Source organism: Pteropus medius, unplaced genomic scaffold (assembly GCF_902729225.1).
Source record: "Pteropus medius unplaced genomic scaffold, Ma_sr-lr_union100, whole genome shotgun sequence".
Taxonomy (NCBI): Eukaryota; Metazoa; Chordata; class Mammalia; order Chiroptera; family Pteropodidae; genus Pteropus; species Pteropus medius.
Genome location: NW_024350924.1, coordinates 7,696,375 through 7,722,356, shown reverse-complemented (window position 1 = coordinate 7,722,356; position 25,982 = coordinate 7,696,375). Strand labels below are relative to the sequence as shown.

Sequence of the window (25,982 nt, the reverse complement as noted above, 5' to 3'; positions counted from 1 at the left end):
GAGCTTCCCCCCAATTCCAGTCTCTCCCACACTGACACATCAGCAGGGAACACACACTCGAAAGCTCCTGGGGACCCCTGGGGACCCCTGGACTTGAGTTCTCTCCATGGAGTTTCTTCAGTTAATGTTTACTCTGAAGATCTTTGCAGAGAAGACGGTTCTCATTAACTAAGGAATGACTGTCCCCACATTGGGTGCTCAGGAACCAAAGGGGTAGGAAGGGGGCCCTTGACCGCCTAGGCAGGCTGACCCTGGTGGTCAGTGTGGGCTAACAAGGCAGAGAGCTCATCCTTCCATCTTGGGGTTCCAGGAAGAACCTCATCCATGTTGGGGACACCAGGAGGAGTCTCCCTTTCCAAGAAGCGAAACCACCATTTGGGCAAGAGTGGCAGAAACCCATCGCAGCCTTGCCTGGAGACCCAGACATGCTCTCTCGACTGTTCTCGGCCTCTGCCCGGCAGAACCTGTGCCAGCTCTAGGACACAGTAAAGTGGGTTTGTACGTAATACATAGAAAGCATCAAAAATCTTTCCAATCAGTCTTCAAAATCATTTCTCAACGGTGCCTCCAGCACACAATACACAAGCGAGGGCTGCTCGTGCTCTGTCCCGGCCAGGTCTAGAGACAAAGCAGGCCAACATTCCTCACACGGGGGAACTTGGGCTCTGCCAGCTGCAGCAGCACTGCACAGAGAGAAGAGTCCCTGAACCCCAAGAGAAGTATTTGCCTGCCATTCTTACCATCCATCTTCACAGTTATAAAGATGGGCTTGGAGAAGATCTCTGCCTCCTTCTGCCAGGAGCCTGTTGGTGACTTCACCCAGGGAGTCACGGAGCAGTAGTAGTTGCCGAAGTCCTGGTCCTCGGAGCCGTGCACTTGCAGCAAGAACTCCAGCTCGCTCACCCGCTCCAGGCTGAGGTCGCTCTTCCAGTCCCTCGGGGCTGTGTGCACAATCCCCTTCCGGTCCAGAGAAGACAGCAGGACGGGGGCCTTGTCTAGGCCAAAGGAGTGCACCGCAGACCAAGACACATCAAAGGCCATGTCATCTACGGATGAGCAAACCAAAAGCCCAGGGTCAGTACTGTGGGCCGAGAGAGAGACTACGTATGACTAACGTGCCCGTCACCTGACTACGAGCCAGGACAGCTCCACCTGCCTTAGGTCTCACCGAATCCTCACAAGGAGCCTGTGGCGAAGGTCTTACCACACTCCACACTCTACATGGACACTCCACACTCTACACGGCGGGATCGAATACCTTGTTCGAGGCCACACAGCCAGGGGGGCAGCAGCACGTGCGGCTCAACCCAGGAAGTCTGGCTCCAGAGTCCACCCTCTAAACCACGCCCCCGCCACCACTCGGCCTAAGATGCACAGGAACAAGGATCAGACCCCAAGCTGTGTCCTACAGAGAACGCAGGATGTAAAGCTGGTACACGCTGACATCACATGCTCTGTCTCCCAAAGAAAGCAGGGTCCTTTGACGTTTCGGGCAGAAGAACCCAAGACTGGAAGGACACGAAAGTCGCAAGGAAGGAAAGGCACATCGAGCGACTCGTCCAACACTCAGAGTTGTAAACCGTTTAGATTTTATTGTTTGCTGTGTTTTTCCCCCTGCAGAAGTGCTTAAGTTCAGAACAAGAGGAAAAAAACCGTCAAGCTGAGAAAATTGAGCACAGTCTAACAGTCCCAGAGAGTAATGCTGCTGAATCGTAAAATTACTCTGCAAAATTAAGGTTCTAACAGCCTCAAATAAATTAACACGGGCATAAGAGAAATGAGACTTTGGCACAAGGGGCGATTCTCATAGAATGTGGGGACGGAGCGCACATCATGAGCCCGTGCCCCCTTGTTTCTACTGTTACCAACTGATATCAGCTATGGCAGGTCTGAGACTCACCCAGCAGATGAGAAAGGACTGCAAGGCCACAAACACTGTTTCATCTTAAATCCACTTGACAAGGCTTTCCACATAAATGTGGAATTACACAATTTTTGTTAAACAAAGCCATATTTACTCATTCAGGAAAAACACACTCCTAACAACCTCAAAAAGCACATCATAAGGCAAAGAAAGAAATGATACTCAGAGGCTTGCAAGAATTTCTACAAAATTATCCAGATGATAATTCCTTTTCGACTCACTCTAAAAATATTAAGGTCCACGACAAATCTCAGCTCTACCTATGGGATGACAGCTCTCTACTCCGATGCCCAAAACACCTTTTCTTTCTTCCCATCGACCCACCGTGGCACTTGAGCGTAAAACTCGATGGCTCCCCGTGTACAGGTCATCTCTTGCCATGAAGACCAACTCTCTGGGGCAGAGGGAGTGTTGTCCACACCGCCAACGTCCTCACACCCTCATGGTGCCTGAGCAGAGCAGACACCCACATCACTGTCGTGTATAAAAACTCTAGCTCGGTGCTGCTGTCACCTGCAGGTGCTGGGGGGGTTACTGAAGGCAAAAAGTCACGCTGTGTCCCCGTTATTTGTCCCTAGACTCTAACCCCAGTCCTGCTGTGCCAGGATCCCTGAGCTAGACGCCCGGCACCAGCCCTTGTTAGCCTGGCCGTGTGACCTGGGTGAGTCACTTAAATTCACTGTGACTTAGTTTCCTCATCTGTGAGATGAGAATGACGACATCGCCATGGTTAAGTCAGTTACCTCACAGAATGCTTAGAACAGTCCCCAGAACGCAGCGAGTGCTCAATAAAAGGTGGTCGCCGTGAACTTGCTCACCTCCACAGCTGGACACACCACTCTCTACCAACAGGAGCTGTGGCAGGAAGGATGTCACCGCCTGTGGCGGAGTCCCCAGCTGCCGCAGCCGTTGGCTGCCGACTCTCTCACACCTGGACTGTCTGTCCTCCAGAGGACTGGCCTCAGCTGATGGAAGCCACCTGTTGGCCAGTGACAAAACACCCTTGCTTCCCAGCCATTCAGCCTGTGGACAAGGGCTGAGTGATGGGGGACAGAGAAGCTCAGCCAGTCCCTTACCTCAAGGAGGCCACATTATTCTGCGGCAAAACCCACGCTCCGGAGCCCCCTGTGGGGAGCTAGACTTGTTTTGAATTCACATCATTGCCTGCTCCACCTGGATTCACTTGCTCCCTCATGGTTTTCTCTTGAGAGCCACAGTATCCATGAATCACTGGCACACGTGTCTCAGGCTCTGCTTCTAGAGAAACTGACCCGAGCCACTGCCTCGAAACGGCCATCTGCCTCATCCCTCCCCCCAAACCCTGGCACACGAGTGCCTTGGCATCTGGCCCACTTACACAACGTGTCCTTTCCAAAAGAAAATTCCTTTAGAGCCCGTAGGATGCGTAAGGAAAAACGAAATTACAACTTGTGTTTAATTATTCAGAATCTTCCACCCACACAGTCCAAGAGTGCAAAGTTCTGGAAAATTGTGATCTGCAAGATAACAGCTACCTATAGCTTTTGCAATTACTCTGGAGGAAAACGCTTTTTATATTAAGGGCACAGTTGGTGACCCATTAATTAACTGAGAAAGAGCATTTAAATGATTTATTTTTGTATATATCTTAAACGAACGTTAAGGGTAAAAATGGTCTTACGTTCTTTTAACTTTTAAAAAGATTTCCCTGTCCGTTCCCTGGCAGTCTCCTCCTTTTACATTCATTTGCACCTCTGAATCCTACTTGGCGCCCTCCGCACACAGGCACAGCACAGTCGTGCGCCCCGTAGCACGTTACGGTCAACGACAGACCAAGAGCTGAAAACTTCCTATCGCCCAGTGACGTCATGGCCATGGCACTGCGGTCCTCGTGTCTGGCGACGCTGGAGTAAACAGCGATGGGCTGCTCCCCCGACGGGTGAGTAAGCGCACTCTGCGATGTTCTCACAGCGCCGAAACTGCCTAACGACACGTTTCTCGGAGCAGACCCGGTCGTTAAGCAGCACGTGACTGTCACGGCAGCTCGTCGCGGGTCAGGCTCCTCCTTCTTTACCCCCCAGAACAGAGCTAACCGACTCTGTGGGTTTGGATGCGTTTCCTTCTCTTCCTTCTCGTCTCTTCCGTCAATTCTTCTTTTTCCTGCCTCTCAAGCTCAATTGTGTTTTTCGTTCCCTAACAGAGCCACTTTTGGTGCCGATCACCAATTTCCGGGGTCATAAACCATAGCTTACAGGCCAAACCCAGCCCACTTCTTGTTTTTGTCAATAGTTTTACTGGAACACAGCCACGTCCACTGGTTTACATTAATCTGCTCTCCCACGACACAGGTGAATAGTTGCCGCAGAGACCATCTGGCCCACAGAGCCAAATATGCTTCCCGCTTGAGTCCTTTACTTGCCAACTCTGAATGAGCTGCCATCTGAACCCTCGACGGGTGTTCCAGCAGGAGCCTGACCTTGGGCGGTGGCCACGCGGGCCTCTACTCCTCCACACCCACTCTGCTCCGTGTCCCGCTCACGGTGTTCACCCTGGATTCGTTACAGGCCGCCCTCACTTTGTGCACAGTCTGCCTTTTAGCGTGGAACGAAAACCTGCTTCCTGCTTCCACCCCGGAGCCACACGTCTGGCGGTCTCGGCACAGACCCTGTACAACTGGCCTTTTCTTTAAGGCATGAAAATGGCCCGTGAGAGGCCACAGCTCTGCTTGTGATGGGACAGGCGATGCAAAGACGCCCAAGGTCAAGGCATCCAGAGGAGACGAGATGTGCAGCCTCCAGACCGCGAGTCGGGTTCTCCACGAGCTCTTTAGGAGAAGGAAGAGGTGGGCACAGTTCTGCTCAGCAACAAAGACATGTAAGTGCACTTAAGGTTCTTTTAAAAAGTGAGAGTATCATTGACTGGTTGCCGAGAGGGCTGAGGAGAAAAGGCGGAAGACCCACAGCCCACAACTCTGAAAAACGCGATGCTCACGTTTTCTGCAGAAAAAGAATTTATGAAGCTTTCCTAAGAATTTAAACTATACTATCACCCTCTGGTCACTTGCTACTCGTTTGTTCTACTCTGTATTTCTTCATAGCATTAATCACCATCTGATATTATATGGTGATTTCTTTCTTGTCTGCTTCCTTAACCGGGCTGCAAGCCCCATGCGGGCAGACTTTGGATGCTTACTTCACTCCCAGCATTTAGAACAGCCCCCGTATACAGAAGGAGCTCAATCCATATCTGAATGAAAAAGAAGAGAATGAAAGATAAAAATGAAGGAACTGGACTCTGCCGGTGGGTTTCGCATCAGCTTGAACCGGCCCTGGAAGGGGCCCAGTGATCTCCTTGACAACTCAGATTAAATGTCTGGATGTGTTACCAAATCATCTAATCGATAGATGCACTTGTTCAACAAGTATTTATTAAACACATACTGAGAACAAAGTCCTGAGCTGAGCAGTTTGGGGATAAAGAGACAATCCAATCCCTGACCTCCACATTGGTATAACACAGTGGGGATGATGCAAGAAGCATTTATAAAAGCCACATGGGGAAGGAGAAAGGATGGAGAAAAGTACCTGGGTCCAGAGCCGCTCCTTCGACAGTGATGATGCAAAACAATTTGATCAGCTCTCCCCGGACGACTGATGGCGTGTCCGAATACACGGAGGCATTAAATATAGGACCTGCGAGAAAGTGACGTCACCCCATTATTCTCTTTCACACTTTTGCTTACATTCCATTCTCGATGCTCTAAAGACTATTTGAATGAGGATCCCCTTCCTTGGAACTGGGCTAGAAACTCACAAAATAGGTGTGCTAAGGTCGCTTTTCTTCTACTGAGAGAGACATGTCCCTGGGCACACCTGAATGAGCTTCATTTTAAGATTACAACCAAAATACGACCGTTGCGAAAAAATTACTGTCCTTACAGTGGCTTTTCCTTTACCTCTTTTCTGATGACAACCGCAGTGTCTCGTTTAAAGGCCCCCACCACCTCCCACCCGGGTACGGCCTGGGTCGCTTCTGTGTGGTTCATCTCCAGGCCAGGTGGCTTGACAATCAGAAGGATGAGGCCTGGATCAGGGACGCTCTGGGTCTCGCTGGAATGAGCAGCCTCGTTGTTTTGGGTGCTGGGGACAGAGGCCCTGCTGTTAGGAGGCTGAAACCCAGTAAGGAGACTGGAGGGCCAACGATGACAATAATTCCGTCAGGTATCATGGGAGCACTGAAGGCACGGTGCCACCTGCCAGGGGAATCAAGGTGGCATGGACATGCCTTGAAAACTCTACCCAGATCGGGTGTGTGTCACACACTTTCCTGGGGACACTCCTTTGATATCCAGTTCATTTTATAAAGGACTGCTCCCCTTCTTCCCAAAAGCCAGGAGATATTTCTACCCCAACCATGCTGACCCCTCACAGGATCCTCTCACTGCAAGGCAGAGGGGCTCCCTCTACGTTTCTCAGTTGTGAGGTAATGAGCACACATGTGAGAAACAAAATATAAAGTATAAATATTGAACATATAAAGAGAATTATCTGTGGCTCCAATGCCCTTCAGAGCCAGAGAGAGGGGCCAGATACTGTGTGTGTTTTTTAACCCTTTTGCAGCTGATTTTTAGGCGGCGGCGTTACATAGCCTCAAACCGACCTAATCCTAAAGAACCCAACATTTATCTTATCCCAATGCCTAATATCTAGGAACAATAAAACCTAAAGAAGTTTCTAGAATACCAATATTATGGGATTTCCCTTGGAGTTCCTGTGAAGCAAAGATAGATGACCCTGGACACTGATTCTGAAACCCATTAGAAGCTAAGAATACAGGTGTTACCACCTTTTAAATCAGATTACCAGGGGAAAAAAAAGTGCTTTTTTTTTTTTTAAACACAGAAAAGAAATGATCATGAGAGAGTAAAAGGTCATGCAACCCAATGAGGCAAAGAACTGAAATGGCTGTTTTCATGTGAGCATCAATAGTGAGATGAATTCATCAGATTGCTTTCCTAACACCGAGTCCACGAGTGACCTGTGGTTTGCTGGGATAACGGTGAAGGGCAGTTGTAGAATATGGAAACCCGAGAGAGGTCAGGTAGCCCTGGGTGGGTTGTGCTGAGAATTTGGATTAGCCAGAAAGCAGCAGGAAGGGACTTAACTCTAAGGCAGGGGTCCCCAACCCCCAGGCCGCAGACCAGTTCGCAGACCAGTTCGGGTCCGTGGCCTGTTAGGAACCGGGCCGCACAGCAGCAGGTGAGCAGCAGAGGAGTGAGCAAAGCTCCATCTGCATGTGCGGCCGCTCCCCAGCGCCGGCATCACCGCCTCGGCTCCACCTCAGATCACCAGGCATTAGCTTCTCATAGGAGCGCCGGTCCCCGGCGCCAGAAAGGTTGGGGACCGCTGCTCTAGGGGACAGAGAACATAAGAGAATGGCAGCAGGAAGTGGGGAAAGGGGTGAAAGCACAGAGGACAGGGAAACTGTACGCACTGCTGGACGTCCCGTCCTTCAATTAACTGGGCGCTCGGCCGCAGTGCCCTCAGGGGCTTACCACCCTGGGTTTGCTCTACGACAGCAAGGAGGTGGGAAAGGGTTAATCCAGTTGCTTTGAGTTGCTCGGTGGTAATGACTAGGGGGACAACTTCATGCCTTACACGGCCATCTGTGGGTACAGGTTAGTAGCAACCATGGTGACCAAAGGGGACATTTTTTTTTCTCTGACGAGAAATTTCACGGTTATAAAATAGAGCTACGCTAAGGGGCCTTCTCAAAGTATCCAGGCCACTCGTAAGAGACCACGAAATGATCAAACATAAAGAGGGCCTCACAACTGATTCAGATTTTTATTTACTTAATTTGAACTAGCAAAGAAAGACTTATCTGATTTGGACTAATTTCACTCTTTTTTCTTTACATTTCCAAAGAAAACCCCAAAATGCCTTCTAGGTCCTGAGTTACAGTTCTAATTTCCCCCTAGTGGCCGTAGCTGTGGGAACAACAGCGTGTTTGTGCTTTGGCTTTCCATGCAGCCGAGGACCAGGGAAAAGACCTTCACCGTAAACTTGTCATAGCAGGGGGTTCCTGCTAATGAAATCCACAATTCACTGTAAATGTGGGCCATTACCCCAGGCTTGGAAACGTGGTTTTTGGTTTTTTTTATGGTCAATGTCTAGGGTAATGCTGTTTTTGTAAGGGGATTTGTCTGGTTAACTTCAGAAAGGACAAGACTACAGTGTAGAGAAGTGAACACCTAGTCACTAGATGTCCCCCGATTCCTAGTCTGCGGAGAGTACCCGGACCACTTAGCTTTTAAATACAAACACTGACACGAACCATATTCTAATTCCAGCCCCTAAGCAGAGGCTGCTAACAGCAGCATTATGGTGATAGTGAAAATTGCAGACCATCTGCATCTCTATCAACAGAGTGCTGGTTAACCGAATTCTAGTAGGTGGTCATTTAACCTGGTCTTTACCTAGAATTTGTTATCACCTGGAAAATACTTATCTTAGAGTGTTAAAAGGGGTGTGTAGGGGGGTAGGGAGTAGGTCATAAAATTGCGTGTACAGCCTGGTCTCTAAGTCATGAAGACAACATACAAGAGAAAAATTCTAGGAAGACAAACACCACAAATTAACTTTATAGGTGATTCTCTTTTCCTTCTTTCTACTCTGCTATATTCTTCAAAATTTCTCTATTAAAGAGAAAAACTATTATTATTATTTTTTTTTTATAAAAGATCAAAATCTTTAATGCCATCCCATTTAAACCATATTTTTCCCCCCAACAGTAAAAGTCATGACTCGGTAGAGTCCCTTGGGAAACGCAGCCCTCATAACAAGAGAGAAGTAGAAGTGCCCTGGGGCCAGGGACCAGGGATCAGGAAGCTGGGCACCACGAAGGACCTCTTGGCTAGATGTATCTGATAGCGCACTGCCGCTTTTTGGGAAGTGATGGCTCTTTGGTATTAAGTCAATAATTGCTGGGGACTATTCAGGGCTATGGCATTGTGCTGGGTGTTGGATTTGACGGCAGCTTCTCTTCAACTGTGACCTGGCCATGACAACTTCAGGGATTGAATAAAATAAAACCTTAGGCAGACTACTCAACCTGGAAGCTAAGGTATTTTTCTTTTTCCTGTTACGCTGAGACTTAAAGAATTGAGAAATTAATTCAAAATCCATTGCTCACCCAGAAATACAAAAGATTTTGCGTTTCCCCTCTTCCTCATAACAGTTTTAAAGAATCGTCAAATAAGAAATGTAAAACAGGATGGAGTAAATTCCTACAGATAGTAAAACAGATATATAAATACAATATATATCTGTATATATAAACAAATATATAAATAGTTATCAAATTCCTACAGATAGTAAAACAGATATATAAAGGAGAAAAAAACACATAACCACCTAAATCTTAACAGACATAGAAAACGCATTTAAAAACATCCTAACACCTCTTCGTGATAAAAACACTCAACAAACTAGAAATGAAAGGTCACTTCTTCAACTCAACAAAGACCTCTGTGAAAAACCCACAGCTACCATGACCCTTAACAGTGAAAGACTGACCACCTTTCCCCTAAGATCAGGAACAAGACGAGATGTCCACTTGTGCTACGACTATTCCACATTGTGCCAGAGGTTCTAGGCAGGAGAATCAGGCAAGAAAAATAGAAGGTATTCAGTTTGAAAAGGAAGAAATAAAACTATCTTTATTTGTAAATAACATAATCTCGTATTTTAAAAATCCTAGGGAATCAACCAAAAAAACTATTAGAACTAATAAACAAGTCCAGCTAGGTGGCAGGATACAAGAATAATATACAAAAATCAGTTGTGTTTCTATACACTTGTAATGAACAAACTGAAAAAGAAATTAAGAAAGCAATTCCATTTACAATAGCATCAAAAAGAATAAAATACTTAGGATAAAGGAAAGAAGTTAAGAGATTTGTACACTAAAAACTACAAAACACCATTGACAAAAACTAAAGCCCCAAATAAATGGAAAGACATCCTATGTTTATGGATTGGAATATAATACTGTTGAATGGCTCTACTTTCCAAATTGATCTACAGATTCAACACCATCTCTATCAAAGTCTGTCTTTTTTCCAGAAATCAATGGGCAGATCCCAGAAATTCATATGGAAATGCAAGGGACCAAGAAGAGCCAAAACCATCTTGACAAAAAATAAAGTTAGAAGGCTCACACTTCCTACATTCAAAACCTACTACGAAGCTACAAAGCTACAGTAATCAAACAATGTGGTCCTGGTATAGGAACAGATATATAGACCAATGAGATAGAACCGAGAGTCCATAAAAAAAACCCCTTCATTTATGGTTAAATAACTTGTGACAAATGTGCCGAGTCAATGGGAGAAAGAAGAGATTTTTACCAAATAGTGCTTAGGACAGCTGGGTATTCACATGTAGAAGAATAAACTGAATCTCTTCCTCACACTACACACAAAAATTAACTCAGAAAGGATCACAGCCCTAATGTAAGAAGAGCGACAACTTTATAAAGCTCTTAGAAGAGAAGAGGGGCATAAATCTTCACAGTATTGGGTTAAGCAATGGTTTCTTAGCTATGCCACCAAAACCATGAGCAACAAAAAGTGAAAATAAATCGGACTTCATCAACATTAAAAAACTTAGGAACTTCAAGGGACGACATTAAGAAAGTGAAAAGACTACCCACAGAGTGGGAGAAGATATTTTCAAATTATATCTCTGTTAAGAAACTTGCATCTAGATTCTATGGAAAACTCTACTAGTCAATGACAAAAAAATAACTCGACTTGAAAAGAGGCAAATGATTTGAAGAGATTTCTCCAGAGAAAATATATCTAACCAATAACTACATGAAAAGATGCTCAACATCGATAGTCATTAGGGAAATGCAAATTAAAACCACAATGAAGTATTACTTCACACCCACTCAGTTCGCTATAATCAAAAACATGGAGAATAACAGGGTTAGTGAGGATGTGGAGAAATCAGAATTCTCGTACACTGCTGGTGGGAACGTAAAGTGGTGCCAGTGTGGCTGCTTTGGAAAACAGTCTGGCCGTTCTTCGAAGAGTTAAACATCACCCCTAGCTGAGAAATGAAAACTTAATTCCACACAAAACTTGTACACTAATTTTTATCTCAGTATTATTAATAACAATCAAAAGATGGAAACTTTAAATGTCCATCGACAGACGAATGGATAAACAAAATGTGGTATATCCACACAATGGAATATTACTTAGTCATATAAAGGACAACAGCACTGATACTGCTATAACACGGATGGACCTTGAGAACATTACGCTAAGGGAAGGAAGCCAGCCACAGAAGTCCACATACATGATTCGATTCACATAAAATGTCCAGAAGAGGCAAATCCATAGAGATAGAAAGTAGATTAGTAGTTGCCAGGGGCTGCGGGTGGCATTACTACTAACAGATACAGAGTTCCTTTTACAGCGATTAATAAATTCTGGAATTATATAGTGGTGATGGTTGTACAACTCTATAAATATGCTAAAAACCAGTGAATATTACAGTTAAAATAGGTGAATTTTACGGTATGTAAACTATATCTCCATAAAGCTGTTATTAAAATACAAAACTCGCAGATATATGATAAAAGAGAACTGTGCTTTTGCTGCTTTTTCCAAATCCAAGGGTTCAGGTTGATATTTACTCTTCATTAATCTAAAGGCTGAGATTCAAAGATGCCTGAAGACTATTTCACTATACACTATTAAAAGTTATAACAACATAAAATAATATTAATTAGAAAACAAACTTTCTTAAGGTCTAGTTTACCTTTCATATAAATGGTAATAATTTAATTCAACAAATATCTTACATTCATTATACTAATTCATTTAATACCTGAATTTTTACAGGTGAGTATGAATTTATGCATTCAGAAATTTCTAACTGGAACCCAGGGCAGATTTAGTGAAAACACTGAGTATTAAACTCACAAATGATGATCCTTTACCTTGACCTTCTAAATAAGATTGGGGATCAAAGACTCTTAAATCATTTACCTGTTGAAACACACACACATACACAAAGATTTGTCAGAGAAGATTAATGAATTACACAGGTGAATAAGAAATATTTCTATTTGAGAATAGGTATCTGTGTCATTAAAAAAAAGTGGACCCTTCTGCCTTATAGCATAAAAACATTTTAGTTATCAAAGATAAAACCAATTCCAAATCAACATAAAAATGCCCTTGTTTTAATTAATTTTCTCCTAGATGAACACCACTAACGACTATTCCTAACAAATCAGGCTCACAGATATAGTCATCTACACCACTGGCGGCGACTTAACTGATAGGACATCTTTTTCCAGTCCAAAAGCAAGATCAGGCTTAAGGTGGAGATACTCAGTCTTTATATGGGAATACTGCCCTGATAAGGTGAGCCAAGGATACTGCCCATCATCTTCAGTCCTAGGGACCTCGAAGAGTGAAAGCCACAGGGCTGGATGGGATGGGGTCCTAGCTCTGAATCTTCCACTTCTGCAAAGTCATTTAGCCTCTCTGGAGGCTCAGTTCCTGATCTCTTTATTCATACTCCGCCATGTTCCCTAAAGATTTTGAAATAGATATTTATCTTTAAAAAAAAATGAGGGTCGAAATAATAATGATGAGATGGTATGTTCACCCCAAAAATTATACAGAAATGTTCACAGCATCGTTACTCAAAATAGTCAAGAATTAGAAACACCCAGATGGCCACCGGCTGATGAATGGATAAACAAATGTGGTGTGTCCACGCAATGGAATATTACTCAGTCATAAAAAGGGATGAAGGACCGATACACGCTATAACACGGATGACCCATGAAAACATTACACTGAAGTGGAAGAAGCCACACACAAAGACCACATAGTACGCCCCATTAGTGTGAAATGTCCAGAAGAGGCAAGTTTATAGAAAGAGAAAGCAGGGATGTGGTCGCTGGGGAATAGGAGGTTACAGGGGTGGTGTCAGCTAAGCGGTGCGGGGTTTCTCTGGAGTGGAATGAAAATGTTCTATAATTGACTGTGGTGATGGCTGCACAACTTTGTGAATATACTGAAAGCCACTGGATTACGCTTCAAATGGGTAAACTGTATGGCATACGAATCACATCTCAATAAAGCTGTGAAAACAAATGAAGCCATTGGATCAAAACCCTAGGGTCTCTTCTAGCTCGATCCGATCCCACAGGCAGGGCTCCCTGCTCACCTGAGGTTTGGAAGTCTATTTCAATAGGATTGGAGAGACTGGTTGCTGCTTCTCGCCACAGGCTGCCCCGGACAGGAGACCAGGCTGTCACCAAGCAGCGGTACAGCCCTGCATCTGACACCTGAGTCTGGTACATTCGATAGCGAAATTCATCTTCCTGTACTTTCTCTAACACGACGCCATCCACCCGTGAGGCATCTGTCCAATTCTCCAGCTTCACCACAGAATCCTGGTCCAGGGAGATGATGTACTTGGTTTCGTTGGGGCTGGAGAGGTCCCCAACAGGCTTCTCGGCAGTGATGAGAACGGAGTAGCGTGGTGACTTAATATTCTTGGAAGACACTTTGCAAGTCATCTCAAATGTATTTCCTGCAGCAAAGAAAGGCTTTGGCTGCCTCGCCTTCACCACGAGCACGGAATCTGCAATGAAGTACCAGAAACAAGCAATTTCCAACGAGATTAGTTAAAACGCGCACGTATCTGAAAGTACAATGTCAAGGAAGTAGGGATTTATTTGCAAATTGCCACACAACAGCACTTAAGACAATCCGGAAACTCAGCAAGAAAATCGCACTGGATGAAGCGGAGCAGTCTGAAGAGATTTCATGGTGTGAGGGAAGAGGGAACCGATGGGTGAAAATTTGGTTTTAAGGATTTTCAAGTCCTGGGGAAGTTTCATCCAGAGTGCTACTGGTGCCCGAGGATGTGAGGGAGAGTTCACTTTTAGTGGACCGCACGAGACAGGCTCTAGAAGATGACATCTTCCTCTCTTCCCCTGAGGTTCCGCTGGGTGCAGGAAAAGTACCCTTAGCTTAAGCAGCCTGCTTGGCAGAGCAGAGTAAGAGAGAAACGGGCTCTCTGTTTCATCACATGATGGTACCTCATGGAACAGATGGGAGCACGTGCTTGTGGAGCTAGTCATTTCCATAGAGATGCTGCTTTGACATTCTGAGCCAGTGTCCATAGCTACACTAACTCTACGTTTCAGTCCGTTACTCTGCGCTTCTCAGTCCCTAAAAACAATCCCTAAGCACATACACATTTGAAGTCACCTCTTTTAGAACAGCTCAATGTCAGGCACTCAGAAGGTACTTACATGTTTGTTGAATGGATGAATAAATGAATGAAACACATTCTTTTTATCCTTTCACGAGATGATGAATTCTATAATCTGTCCAGTTATAAAATGAAATTTTTACGCTGGGCCTTTTGGGAAGAGTTGTTCCCCCAAACCTATTAGATTAGTAGAACACGTATGCTACAGTGTTTCTCCAGAATAACTGCTTCCTGAGGTTCCACTGAGCCTCCCACATTCTTTCTGGATTCTCCTATGAGTTCTAGGCACTGGGAACGTCCCAGTAAAACATATAGAAATCCTTCCCTTTATATGCTAGTGGAGGAAGATGCACAAAATAAAGAAGCAAAGTGTATGGTACGGTCAGACGGTGATAAATGTTTAAGAGAAAGGGAAGCAGAGAAAGAAGAAAAAAGTATGGACTCGGGGAGGGGGTCGCAATTTTAGTGGCCAGAGATGGCCTCGTCGAAAAGGCATCATCTGAACAAGGACCTGAGGAGGTGAAGGGACGAACTCTGCACCCTTCGGGGGAACAGCATTCTAGGCAGAGGGGACAGCAAGTGGAGGGCCCCGGGCAGAGGCATGCGGGTGTGCGTGAGGAGCTGTGGGAAGGGGTGCCTAAAGCGGGATGGGTGTTGGGGAGAGCTGGGGGTGAGGTTAGAAGGTAATGGGGGTCAGGTGGTATGGGTCTCTGGGTGAGATGGGGAGCCCTCGAAGGTTCAGTGCAGAGGAGCTGATGATCTGGCGTACGTGCTGACAGGATCGCTCTAGCTGCCGCGTGCCAGGGCAGAAGCCAGGAGACGGGCTGGGAGGCGGGTGACATTACCCAGGACGGAGACGACGGTGGCCTGGCAACAGCGTACTGTGAGAAGGGGCTGGATGGGTTAGATTCTAAAACGATGCTGAAGAAGGAGGAAATCGGGAGGAAGGTTTTTGTCTGAAGATCTAGAACGCCGGTGCCGGGGAGGTCGAGAGAGGACCAGACGCACCGCTGAGCAGTGCGAGACGCCCTTGAGACAAGTGGAGGGGTCAGGAAGTCAACGCAATATTGAGTGTAGAGCTCTGGAAAGAGGTCCAGGGCAGAAATATAAATCTGGGAGTCCCTAGTGTATAGGTGGCATTTAAATTCGTGAGATTAGAGATCACCGAGAGAATGAAGATAAACTGAAAAAGTCCAAGGACTGTGTCCCGTGGAAGTCTGATGGGGGGCGGGGCAGGTCAGGAAAATGAAGAGGGACCAGCAGAGGAGGCTGAGAGGAAGAGCTGCGAGCTGCCAGAAAGCCCAGAGAGGGTGGCATCCCACAGCCACGGAGAAACCAAAGTATTTCCGGGAGGAGGGACTGAGCACCTGTGTTAAATCCTGCTAAGTCAAGTAAGGTAACCAACAACTGGACTTTGCAATAAGCCGATCACTAGTAATTTTACTATCACAAGCAGTGGGGGCTAAAGCGATTAGAGTAGGTACCAGAGAGGAGGGGAGGAGAGAAACTGGAGCCATCAGGTGTAGATAAATACTTTGGCTATGGAGCAGCCTCCCCTCATCTGTGGGGCGGACATCCCAAGCCCCCCAGCGGATGCCTGAAACCGTGGACACTACCAAACCCTATATACTCTGTCTTTTTCCCCCGTAAGTACACACCTATGATAACGTTTAACTTATAAATTAAACGATTTTATAGACAGAAGATTGTTCTTATTATAGCTTTTAGGAACCTCAGCATATGGTTCTCGTTCTTTCCTTATTAAGTCAATAACTTTCACCTTTCCACTTAAAAGAAGCACGTTTTGGCTTCTCTTGGCTATGTCCACCTTGGCAGCATCACTGCTCTCGCACTTATCAAGTAAAATAAAGGTGACTTGAAGACAAGGACCGCGATACCATGACAGTTGCTCTGATGACTGAGAACGCTACTGACTGACCGACAGGCGGGAACACAGACGACACGAAGACACTGAGCAAAGGGACGACTCGCGTCCCAGCTGGACAGAGCAGGACGGCGCGAGATGCCATCACCCTACTCGGAATGGTGTGCGACTTTAAACTAACGAATTTCTGGAATTTCCCATTTAACGTTTTTGGACCACGGTGGACTGCGGGTAACTGAAACCCCATACAGTGAAATCTCGGGTACGAGGGGATTACTGTAAGATAGAAAAGAGAGTAACGAGCGGGCAAGGGGGTGCGGGAAACGGAAAGACGGAAGTGAAGTGAGATCGAGATTAGCTTGATTAAAAAAGCAAATGAACGAACCCCAAAAGGAGAGAGACCTCGCAGCACGGTTACAGGCCAGTGGGAAAGGGCCAGACAAGAGGGAGATATTGACGAGATAGGACAGAAGCCACGGGCCTGAGTCGCGAGAAGAGCTGGCCTTTGCCAGGACACGAGGCCACGTAAAGTGGACTTGGCTGGGGGCAGGCATGTGGGAAATTTCCCACTGTCTGTTTTTTTTTTAGGAACAGAAAGCAAGACCAAGAGCTGAGCGTGAAGCCGGGAGAGGAGTTTTTCAGAGAGAAAAGGTGAAATGTGATAACCATTTCAGAGAGTGGGGAAGTGAGGGCAGTCGACCTGTTGAAATGGTTTTCTCCAACCACATTCGGCTCTTCAGACGCAGAGAGGGAGGCGGCAAAGGGCTGGCTTTGAGCCAGGGTGTGGTTTAGCCAGAGAATAACACAAAAAAATCAAGAACGGGGTGAGAGAGCTGAGGGCGTGTGCCAGGAGTGGCTGTGACTGCCTGGGAACAGGCTCCGTGACACGGGGGTGACTCCTAACTTATCCCGCCTCCCTGGACACGTCTAAGAATGAGGAGGATACTGTTAAAAATGACACAGGACAGCAGGTGTAGACTGGACGACCCCGGGCAAATGGTCACTCTACGTGAGACAGAAGTGAACACACAGCGGGAGTGAAGGACGAGGCGAGGATCAGTGGGCTCTCTGTCCTGGTGGGGTGAAGGGTGGATGTGGGAGTACTAGAGAGAGCGATCTAGAAAGACAGGGCAGGTGTTCAGAGCACAGGACGCTTGGCGTTGAGAGGATGACGGTCTTTCCGTGATCAGAAGGGAGGTAGTCTAGTGCAGGGTGTGAGCAGGGGAGTGAACAACCAGAATGAGGTGGGGGACGGAGGACATGAAGACTAGGGCTGGGGATGAAAGGCTTACTCTACACGAGGGTCCTCAGCCTGGGCTGCACAGGAGACCCAGCTCGGGAGCCTTTAAAACTCCAATGCCCGGACCACACATACCCTCAGGCCAATTACGGCGGAGTCCCCATGGGATTCAAAGTTCGGTATTTTTTTTAAATCCTCGGGTGACTTCACTGTGCAGCCAAGATGTGTCCCAGCATTCGACATGACAGTGAAGCCGGCAAGAATACAGGGGAGAGGGGCTGTGAGAGAGGAGTTAACATGTTCAGAGAAGAAGGCCTACGACTCGCCAGGTGACAGCGATGCGAGCAGGTGGTGCGACCCGGTGATGCGAGGTTGGATGGAGCTGGATGTCTTCAGGGAGAGGGGAAATGGTTCGGAGGCCGCAGTCAGGGACGAGGAGGGCACTGTCCCACGCGGGCCCACCTGTACGAGCACGGTAGGAGGGAGACACGCACCCCTCAGGACTCCGGGGGGACAGCGTTCCCCGGGGGAGAGCGAGGTTGGTCATGTTTAACGACAGGAAGAGAAAGGGCATCCAGAAAAGCAGTTCAGGAAGCAGATGTTGCTGAGTTCTGACGGCCCTGTCTGGGGTGTGGGGACGCAGGGGACAGGCAACGAGTCAACAGAGGCGTGAGGGGCCGTCCGGAGCCTATCGTCCAGCACCTAGGAGGCCTGTGGTGACAGACTTGACGAACCTCGTGGCCCACGGCAGGCAGTGCTCCGAGCATTCGAGGAGATGCCTCCGAGAAATTGTTCCCTTATGTTCTTGTCAGTTTTCCCTAGACATGAATGGACGTCAAGCTCCTTGCGGGCGGGCGCCATGGCCTGTGGTTCCCACTCACTCTGTGGCACCTCGAATGTGCCCGCATCCAGCGGGAGCTCGTGGGCACGGACACAGCCCCAAAGATCTATGGGAGGTTTGGCTTGCGACCACCCGGCCGGACACTAGTGTCAGTGGCTGACCCCCTGCACACCGTGAGCACCTATGAGACGATGCCCTTCGACTCCCAGCCCAGGCCTTCTCACCGGGACTTTGCCTTCACCTGCATCACCGCCTTACAGGGGTCCGTGCCGTTGATAAAAGCAACAGTCATTTGAGCATGTGCTTCTCAGATTCCTAGTATAAAAGGAAGCCTGCAGGTGACTGTGCATCTGAAAACCCAGTGGGAGGACTTCAGATAAAACCAACGACACAAAACCGTTCACGGACAAGAATAAAATAAAGCTCCTACCTTCTGATGCCCAAAATATGTGGACGGGTTTCGAGACGACGTCCTTGCTCTTTGCCCAGCTGTCGTTACGCTGTGCGGTCCAGGCGGACACGACACAGTAGTAATCGCCTCGGTCTTCGTCCGTCGTCCTTTGGATTCGGAAACTGAACGTGTCCGTGTGCTCTTTCGAAAAGATGAAGTCCCCATCCTGGGCTCGCTGCTTGCTCCTCTCTCCGTACCTGAGCGTCCAGTCCCCGTCCATGACTGCGAGGAGCTCGCTGGTCGCGATGTCGTCACTGCGCTGGCTCGTCCTATAGTACCAGGAAACCGTGAAGCGGACGCTCGCCTCCGCGTTCTTCCTGCCCGCTATCCGGCACTCCAGCTCCGTGAGGTCGTCGGAACACTCGGGGACCTTGGAAGCATTCAGGTACACCTGATAGTCCGGTTCTGAACGAAAGAGAAAGAAGCCAGGATTAAAAAAAAAACAAAAAAAATCAGATGGCAACAAACCAAGAATTAGCAAAAGGAACAAGAAAAGACAAGTACTCCTCTCGTCCTGACAATGAAATGCCCACTCTACCGCCTCCAGGGACAGACACGAAAGTCACTGCGGTGGAGGGAAAGGGTCCCGCAAGAGTTTGTGACTGTAAAACCTGTACAACACTGTCCCCCGCTGTGGCCCCAAGAACACCTCCCAAGGCCAGAAGCCCAATGTCCCTGATCAGAGCCTTGAACTGTCCATCGGCTTGGGGTCTGCTGTCACTGAGAAGCTCGGGGGTCCAGGCTCTACCAAGATTTTCTCTGGACTGCCCAGCAGTGCCCAGAGACCCCACTGGAGCAGCCCTGGAAAACCGTATCCCAGAGGACATTCTAAAATGTGAGGCCAATCAACGCTACCATGGCTCGGGTTCCTGCCGTGCTTGGAGTGTCCCAAATGCGAGGCCCTAGGGTCGTCGTCCCCCTGGAGGCTCATCCTCACTTTACTGGTCCTCCGACTCTTCCCACCGAAAACAGTGGTTAACAAACACCCCGACCCTGTCTCGCCCAACGGCATTCTTTTCACCGCCACGTGGACCTCCCGCCCACGGTTCCAGTGAAGAGCCCGGCTCCAGTAAAGCCTACTCACTGACGACCACCTGGCTTCCTTGCCAGGCACGAATGCTGACAGGGGGAGGGAGAAAGGCCACCGCCCTGTTACTTGTCACGCGTATACAAACCCCTCTTTCTTCCGAGGTTCATGGCATCGATTTAATCTGTTTCTGCAGTTCTACATTTCTGTCCTCGCTGACCCCAAGGCCTTCCCCCACGCTTGCTGAGGAAGCGGTATTGGAACCGTGTGTCACCTCCTTTCCTCCACCCACCTCTCTGCGCGACACGCTTAATTACCCGACGTCCTCCAGTCGCCACAGTCTCACCCCACTGTGGTGACCTGTTTGCGGTGGCCCTCTCTTCTCGAGTGTCCTGCACACTTCTACTCTTTCTTCAATGTCACCTCCTCTGTGCCCCCTCCCTGTGGTCCCCAGAGTGTGACACGCTTTCTCTGTGCTCCCGTAAGCCGTGCGTGTACTCTCGGGTAGCAGTAATCCTACTGTTATACCCCTTGCTTGAAGATCCCATCCCCAAGATCCAAATACACAGCCTTGTATGCAGTAGGCACTCAATGTTTGCTGCCTTAGTGGTTAAGGCTTTAGAAAAAATAACATTTTTCTTCCATAGCACTTGGCCCTCCGGGAGAAAAATCACTCGACCTAAACAGAACTTTCTATTTGCCAGCACTATCTTTATTCACATCACCTCAAACAGTTTAGTTTTATTTAATGTTGTTTTTATTTATGACTCATTCAGGTTATAAACTGCTGAGGTCAAAGAACTGTTCTTTGGTGATTTACGCTTCTAATGAAATATGTAACATCATGACTTCTCCAAGAATGATTCACTGGGCCAGGAAACGGAGAGAACTCAAAATCCTAATCCCCACAAATGTCATCTTCACAAGCATTTGATTGCAAGTGAGGCTGGACCCTGGGCCGTATAGGTGAGCCAACACGGCCCTGCCCGCCCAGGGGAGCAGGCTCTGCCAGGATACGGATGCTGTAGAGAAACATCACGGGCTTCTGGAACATCGTCCTGCCTCCTCATCTTACAGGATGGGGGTTCCTGCCTCCCAGGCAAGATGCTAACACACCACAAGTCCTCTCTAGTTACGGCTGAGGAACAAATACCAATGAAATGTAGTTATACCGTCACGTGCATAAGCCAGGCTATTCCCAAATTATCCCACATCTGCGGTTTCAGACTCTTTTCTCACGTCAGATGTTGGCACAGCGGCTGGAGTGCGGACAAAGACAGCGAGGTCTGTTTAATGTGGAAGGGACAGACTCGGACTGGCTGTACACACGGCAAGATGGCACTGCTCTTCGTCCCCCAGGACCAACCCGAAACATCGCCTCGCAAAGCAGCAGTAGCAGCTGTCACTTATGGAGCCCCGGCGTCGTTTCAAGCACGATGTCAGGACCCTTCCCCTGTGGTACCACGTTAGCGTGAACAACAAGCTGTGAGGCAGGAAAGAGCTGTGGTGAAGAGCCAGGGGTCTGGAGCCAGGCTGTGTTCAAACCCTGGCTCTGCCGCTTACTTGCTGTGTGACCTGGGGCAGATTACTGGACCTCTCTGGTGCCTCGGTTGCAAAAATGGGGATTATAATAGTAATGATCTCGTAGTATTACTGTTGAGGACTGAGTTAAAATATACCTACAAGGACTTAGACAGGTAACTGGTATGTGTGTGTCTGTACGCGTGTGTACACACACATCGACACATACACATATACCTATACGCACATGTATATATTTGTGAACTACTAGTCACAATTCCCGGGTCATATCTGAGAAGGAAGAGCTTTTAAGAGGTTAACGATGAGGTTACACAGCCCAAAAGCGGCAGGTCTGAACCAGGGCTGTCTCCTGCCCTCCACCTTTCCAGCACGTCCTCCCTCGTCGTGCAGACGTCCACACGCCCGTCCAGCACGTCCTCCCTCGTCGTGCAGACGTCCACACACCCGTCCAGCACGTCCTCCCTCGTCGTGCAGACGTCCACACGCCCGTCCAGCACGTCCTCCCTCGTCGTGCAGACGTCCACATGCCCGTATTTTCTAAGCACCACTGACTGGCATCATGACCATCGGGCACGCGGAATGCCACGCCTCGCACGACACCGCTACGTTACTGCCACTGGGACCCTGACCCAGGAAGACGGCTGCCCGTGGGCCACCACCTCAGCCTGACTGACCAGTGCAATTCCAAACGCCACAGGGCAACCTGCGGGGCCTTCTCTTCTGTCTCCTTGCGGATGACCAACTCCTTCATGACAAACCCTTCGACCTTCCGTGTTTATTTCCACCCCGGAGCAGGCTCTCCCCAAGTGGCGCTTTGGACACAAAGGCCATTAAAGCTGCCACGAAAGATGATAGAGAAGCAGTGAGCTGACCTATTAGTGGTCAGACCTTGGGACACGAGACGGCCGTCAAAACTGGTCCCGGCACCAACCACGGGCAGCTCTCTCCCCCACCTGCTCTGCCCCGACCCGGCCACGCCCCAAAGCTCACTCCCCAGACACTGGAACCCAGCTGCTCCCCTGCTCTGGCCCCAACTCTTCCTTGGGCTCCAGACCCATCCCCAGGCACAGAGCTGCGTCCCAGGCCTCTCGACTTGGTCTCTCCATGTCATTCGGGCATAGCACATTCACAACCTAGGTCACCTCATCCCCATCTGTGTCTCTGTCAACACACACACATTCACACATGCACAGGCATGCACGTATACACACATTCACACACATACAATACACATATACGCACATTCCACGCATACACACACACACATACACACACGCAGAGCTAAAACCCCACTCCAGACAGCCAGCTCCTCCTAACTTTCCAGCGGCTCTCCCACCATTCACCCTCCGGCCACCTCTGAAATGAGCCATCTTCAACTCTGAGGGTCCGAGGCCTCACGCGGTCTACCTCCTCGAGGTCCATTTCTCTCATCCCAGGCCTCACACACAGTAGGCGCTCTATAAATACTTGTGAATAAAAGTGAAAACCTCCCTCAGCCTGGCCCTCTTTGCCTCCAGCCAAAACTATTATAATAACTTCCCCACCCAACTCCAGGCTGACACTGCTACCAGGTCATCTGGTAGCCTATGGCTTTTCCTCTCGCCTCCTGAGGTAGAAACACGTGAGCCCCAACCTAGTACGCAAGGCCCTCCTCAGTGCGAGCCAAGCCCATTTGCCCAGCCCCACCGCCCACCGCCTTCTCGCGTATGTTCTAGACTCCGTTCCATGACACATCCCACCATTCCCTAATCACCTCCTATGCTTCCATGTTGTCTGCCTTCCTTCCTGCTGTTCCCTCTGCCTCACTGCCTGGGACACCCGCTCAGCAAGGTGTTGAATAAGTGACTGAAGAGAGTCTCCCATTCCACTCCAACCTCCAACCCCAAACGGGTCTGTTAAATCCTAGGCCTCCAGACGCAGAGGAAGGAGAATGCAGGGGAGCTGCAGCACGCATGCACCCAGGGACAGGAATCCCGCTGCAGCACGCATGCGCCCAGGGACAGGAATCCCGCTGCAGCACGCATGCGCCCAGGGACAGGAATCCCGCTGCAGCACGCATGCGCCCAGGGACAGGAATCCCAGCCTGGCGGGAGAGCAGAAGCTGGTCTCCTCCGTCTCTGCTGATACTAACCTTAGGCTCCAAAGAGGAGGACCTTATGCAAAGACAAACAAAAACGAGTGGATTCTTGGCTTGTGAACTTGCAAAGGGCGGGTTCTAGTGATTTAAAGGATGTTCAAAGGTCATCTGAACTATCCACCAGCCTTGTGACTTGAGTCAGACTTAGGAAGATGATCCCACTATGTCAGAATGGTAGGATATAGGTGGGTTCTTATTTCTTTCTTGCTTTGGTGCACAGGTGGAGATTTTCCTTTATTGTCGTCCGATGATTTTAAAACCCGTTCGCAGAGGCTGTGCCTAGTCCTCAAGGCCCGCCAAGCACACACCTCCTCTGTGCGGCCTCTCCGACGTGACCGAGAACGCTTCCTTTGAACTCACCTGGCCTGTCGTCCTCTACTTCTCATTCAATAAACATGCACAGAGACCCTACATCTCGCCAAGCTCCCTGCTCTCTAAGACTTTATCTGAACACAGCCTTGAACTTTAATCATACGTAAGTGTGTCTTAAGACCTCCTACAGGACTCTTCAGAGTCAGGGACCACCTACCTTATTCATCCATATGTGCTATGCATGCAGTGCCTTGTACATAAAGGATATTACCATATGTGCTGAATAGGACAAAATTTAGTATTTTGCATAAAAATGTTCATTTTTGGCATAAGCATTCCACTACTGATTACCGCTATATTCTGCTTGATCTCATCAAGAAATCAGCTAAGACTGTATGTAATGGTGGTTATGTTTAAAAAATGCTTATCAGATAAAGATGCCTACTAAAGTACTTAATAGTAAATGAGATGATGTCTGAGATGTGCTTTAAATTCTTCCTGAAGAGAAAAAGTGTGTGTGTGTGTGTGTGTGTTGTGTGTGCGCACACATGTGTGTTTGTGTGTCTGAGGGAGAGAAAAGAAAATATTAATCATTGTTGAAGCTGGTGGGTCTTTCTTCTTCTGTGTAAATTTCTTTGTAAATCTTATTCCAAAAAGTTAAAACCAACCAACTGCACCCACATGGTAAGCCCTCTCACAGAATGCCGAGGCCAGGCTAAGCGCGACGTCCTAAGATCCTGAGAAGCAGGTGTCTGCCCCGGACCTGGCTCCCTGCGAGGCGTCTGCTCACATCCACACCACCTCCTGAGGCCACAGCCTCCAGCAGCGCGAACCCCGCTTCGAATGAAAGACTCTGGTTTTTGCATATATGGATCATGAAACTCCTTGGTTACTACTTCAAAACAACAAAGAGCTCTCAGAATCATTGGCTAATTGGTAAAAGCGGGTATTTTGTGCCTCCAGTGTGCAGGGACCTAACTGTAGGTTTTCACATAGATTACCTCCTTTCACATCCATGATCCTGTAAGGAAGGGATTATTGTCCCCTTTTGACAATAGTGATACCGACTGGCATTTAGGGGGCTGCCGGGTCCACGCCCTCCACTCACTTGCCTTGCATTCTGGCTTAATCTGCATAACCACCTTATGAGACAGATGCTCTTTTCCTGCACACTTCCAAAATGGAAAACAAAAACAAAAACCAACGCTCAGAGGACTTAAGTTCCAAGACTAAGACTATGGCCTTGTGCTGTGTGTGTGTGTGTGTGTGTGTGTTATGCCACAGAATGCTAGGGGAGGCTCTGGCTCCACGAGGACAGAACTGTAGGATCTCCTCACACACGCGGTTACTAACGCTCCCTCAAAGCCTGCTGCATCCCAGATAGAAGATGAGAGTGATGATGTCGGCCGAGGCACTGACCCTGAACCCCGGAGCATTGCAGGGCCATGTTCTAATACCCCCGTTGAAGCTTAGGGAACTTGGTAGAACTAATTAGATGAAGAGACTACATATGCGAATCAGAGGAAACGGGGAAGGGCTACCATCTCCGCTGATACAGATTTATTCTCTTGAATTGGGCAGGGACTTTAGAGGCAGCTGAGCAAGTTGATTAATTGCCAAAGAGTTGCCACTATCACATTTGTATAGAACAATTAAATATTCTCTAGCATTAAACCGAGAAAGCTATAAATGAGGATCTCTTGTTTTGGGAGGACACTTGACCCCATCTTAGTAGAACCATTATTACGAGGTTGCACTTAGCATTAGCCATGTCAGAGTAATACAGATAGTATCATCTGAATGGGACAGCTAAGTCCCCCACACAAAATAACACTTCAGAGGCACTTTTCTCTCTGGTCCTCACTCAACTCCTTCCAAAGAAGGAAGAGTGAATTACCAGATTGGGGGTGCAGGCAGGAAAGGGCTGAGTGTGGTCAGCTCAGCCCCCCTCCTTGGGAGCAGTGCTTCCAGGAAACACATTCCTGGTCTTTTCGGGTTCCTCTGAGCCCTAAGTCAGACTCCTATGTCTTACTTGGTTAAGACCTTGGTGGGGAACAGTATGTTACACAATGAGCCCCCCAAACGCCAATAAATCATCATCACCACCGTGAAAGTGTACTGAGCACTTAAGTACAAGCACCGTGTGAAACACTTTTACATGCAGTATCACATGCATTATTGTAGGAAACTGAGACAACCAAAGCTTAGAAACTTTAAGAGCCATGCCCAAGGTGACACACCTGGGAGGCGGTGAGGCAGGAGTCCACAGCTTACACAAGCTCTCCTGCCTTCAGACATACTCCTAGACCAACAGCTAGTAAGAACTGCCT

General features: G+C 48.2%; 1 protein-coding gene across 1 annotated transcript in view; it reads right to left on the bottom strand.

Annotated features, from left to right (window-relative positions):
* Positions 1–25,982, bottom strand: part of PTGFRN (prostaglandin F2 receptor inhibitor) — a 70,115-nt gene that overhangs the window by 4,193 nt on the left and 39,940 nt on the right. Inside the window, exons 5-8 of the mRNA XM_039841308.1 lie at positions 18,614–19,039; positions 13,162–13,581; positions 5,488–5,595; positions 741–1,046 (exon numbers count right to left, since the gene is read on the bottom strand). Coding sequence (XP_039697242.1) covers positions 741–1,046; positions 5,488–5,595; positions 13,162–13,581; positions 18,614–19,039 — 1,260 coding nt within the window. The remainder of the gene's footprint in view (positions 1–740; positions 1,047–5,487; positions 5,596–13,161; positions 13,582–18,613; positions 19,040–25,982) is intronic.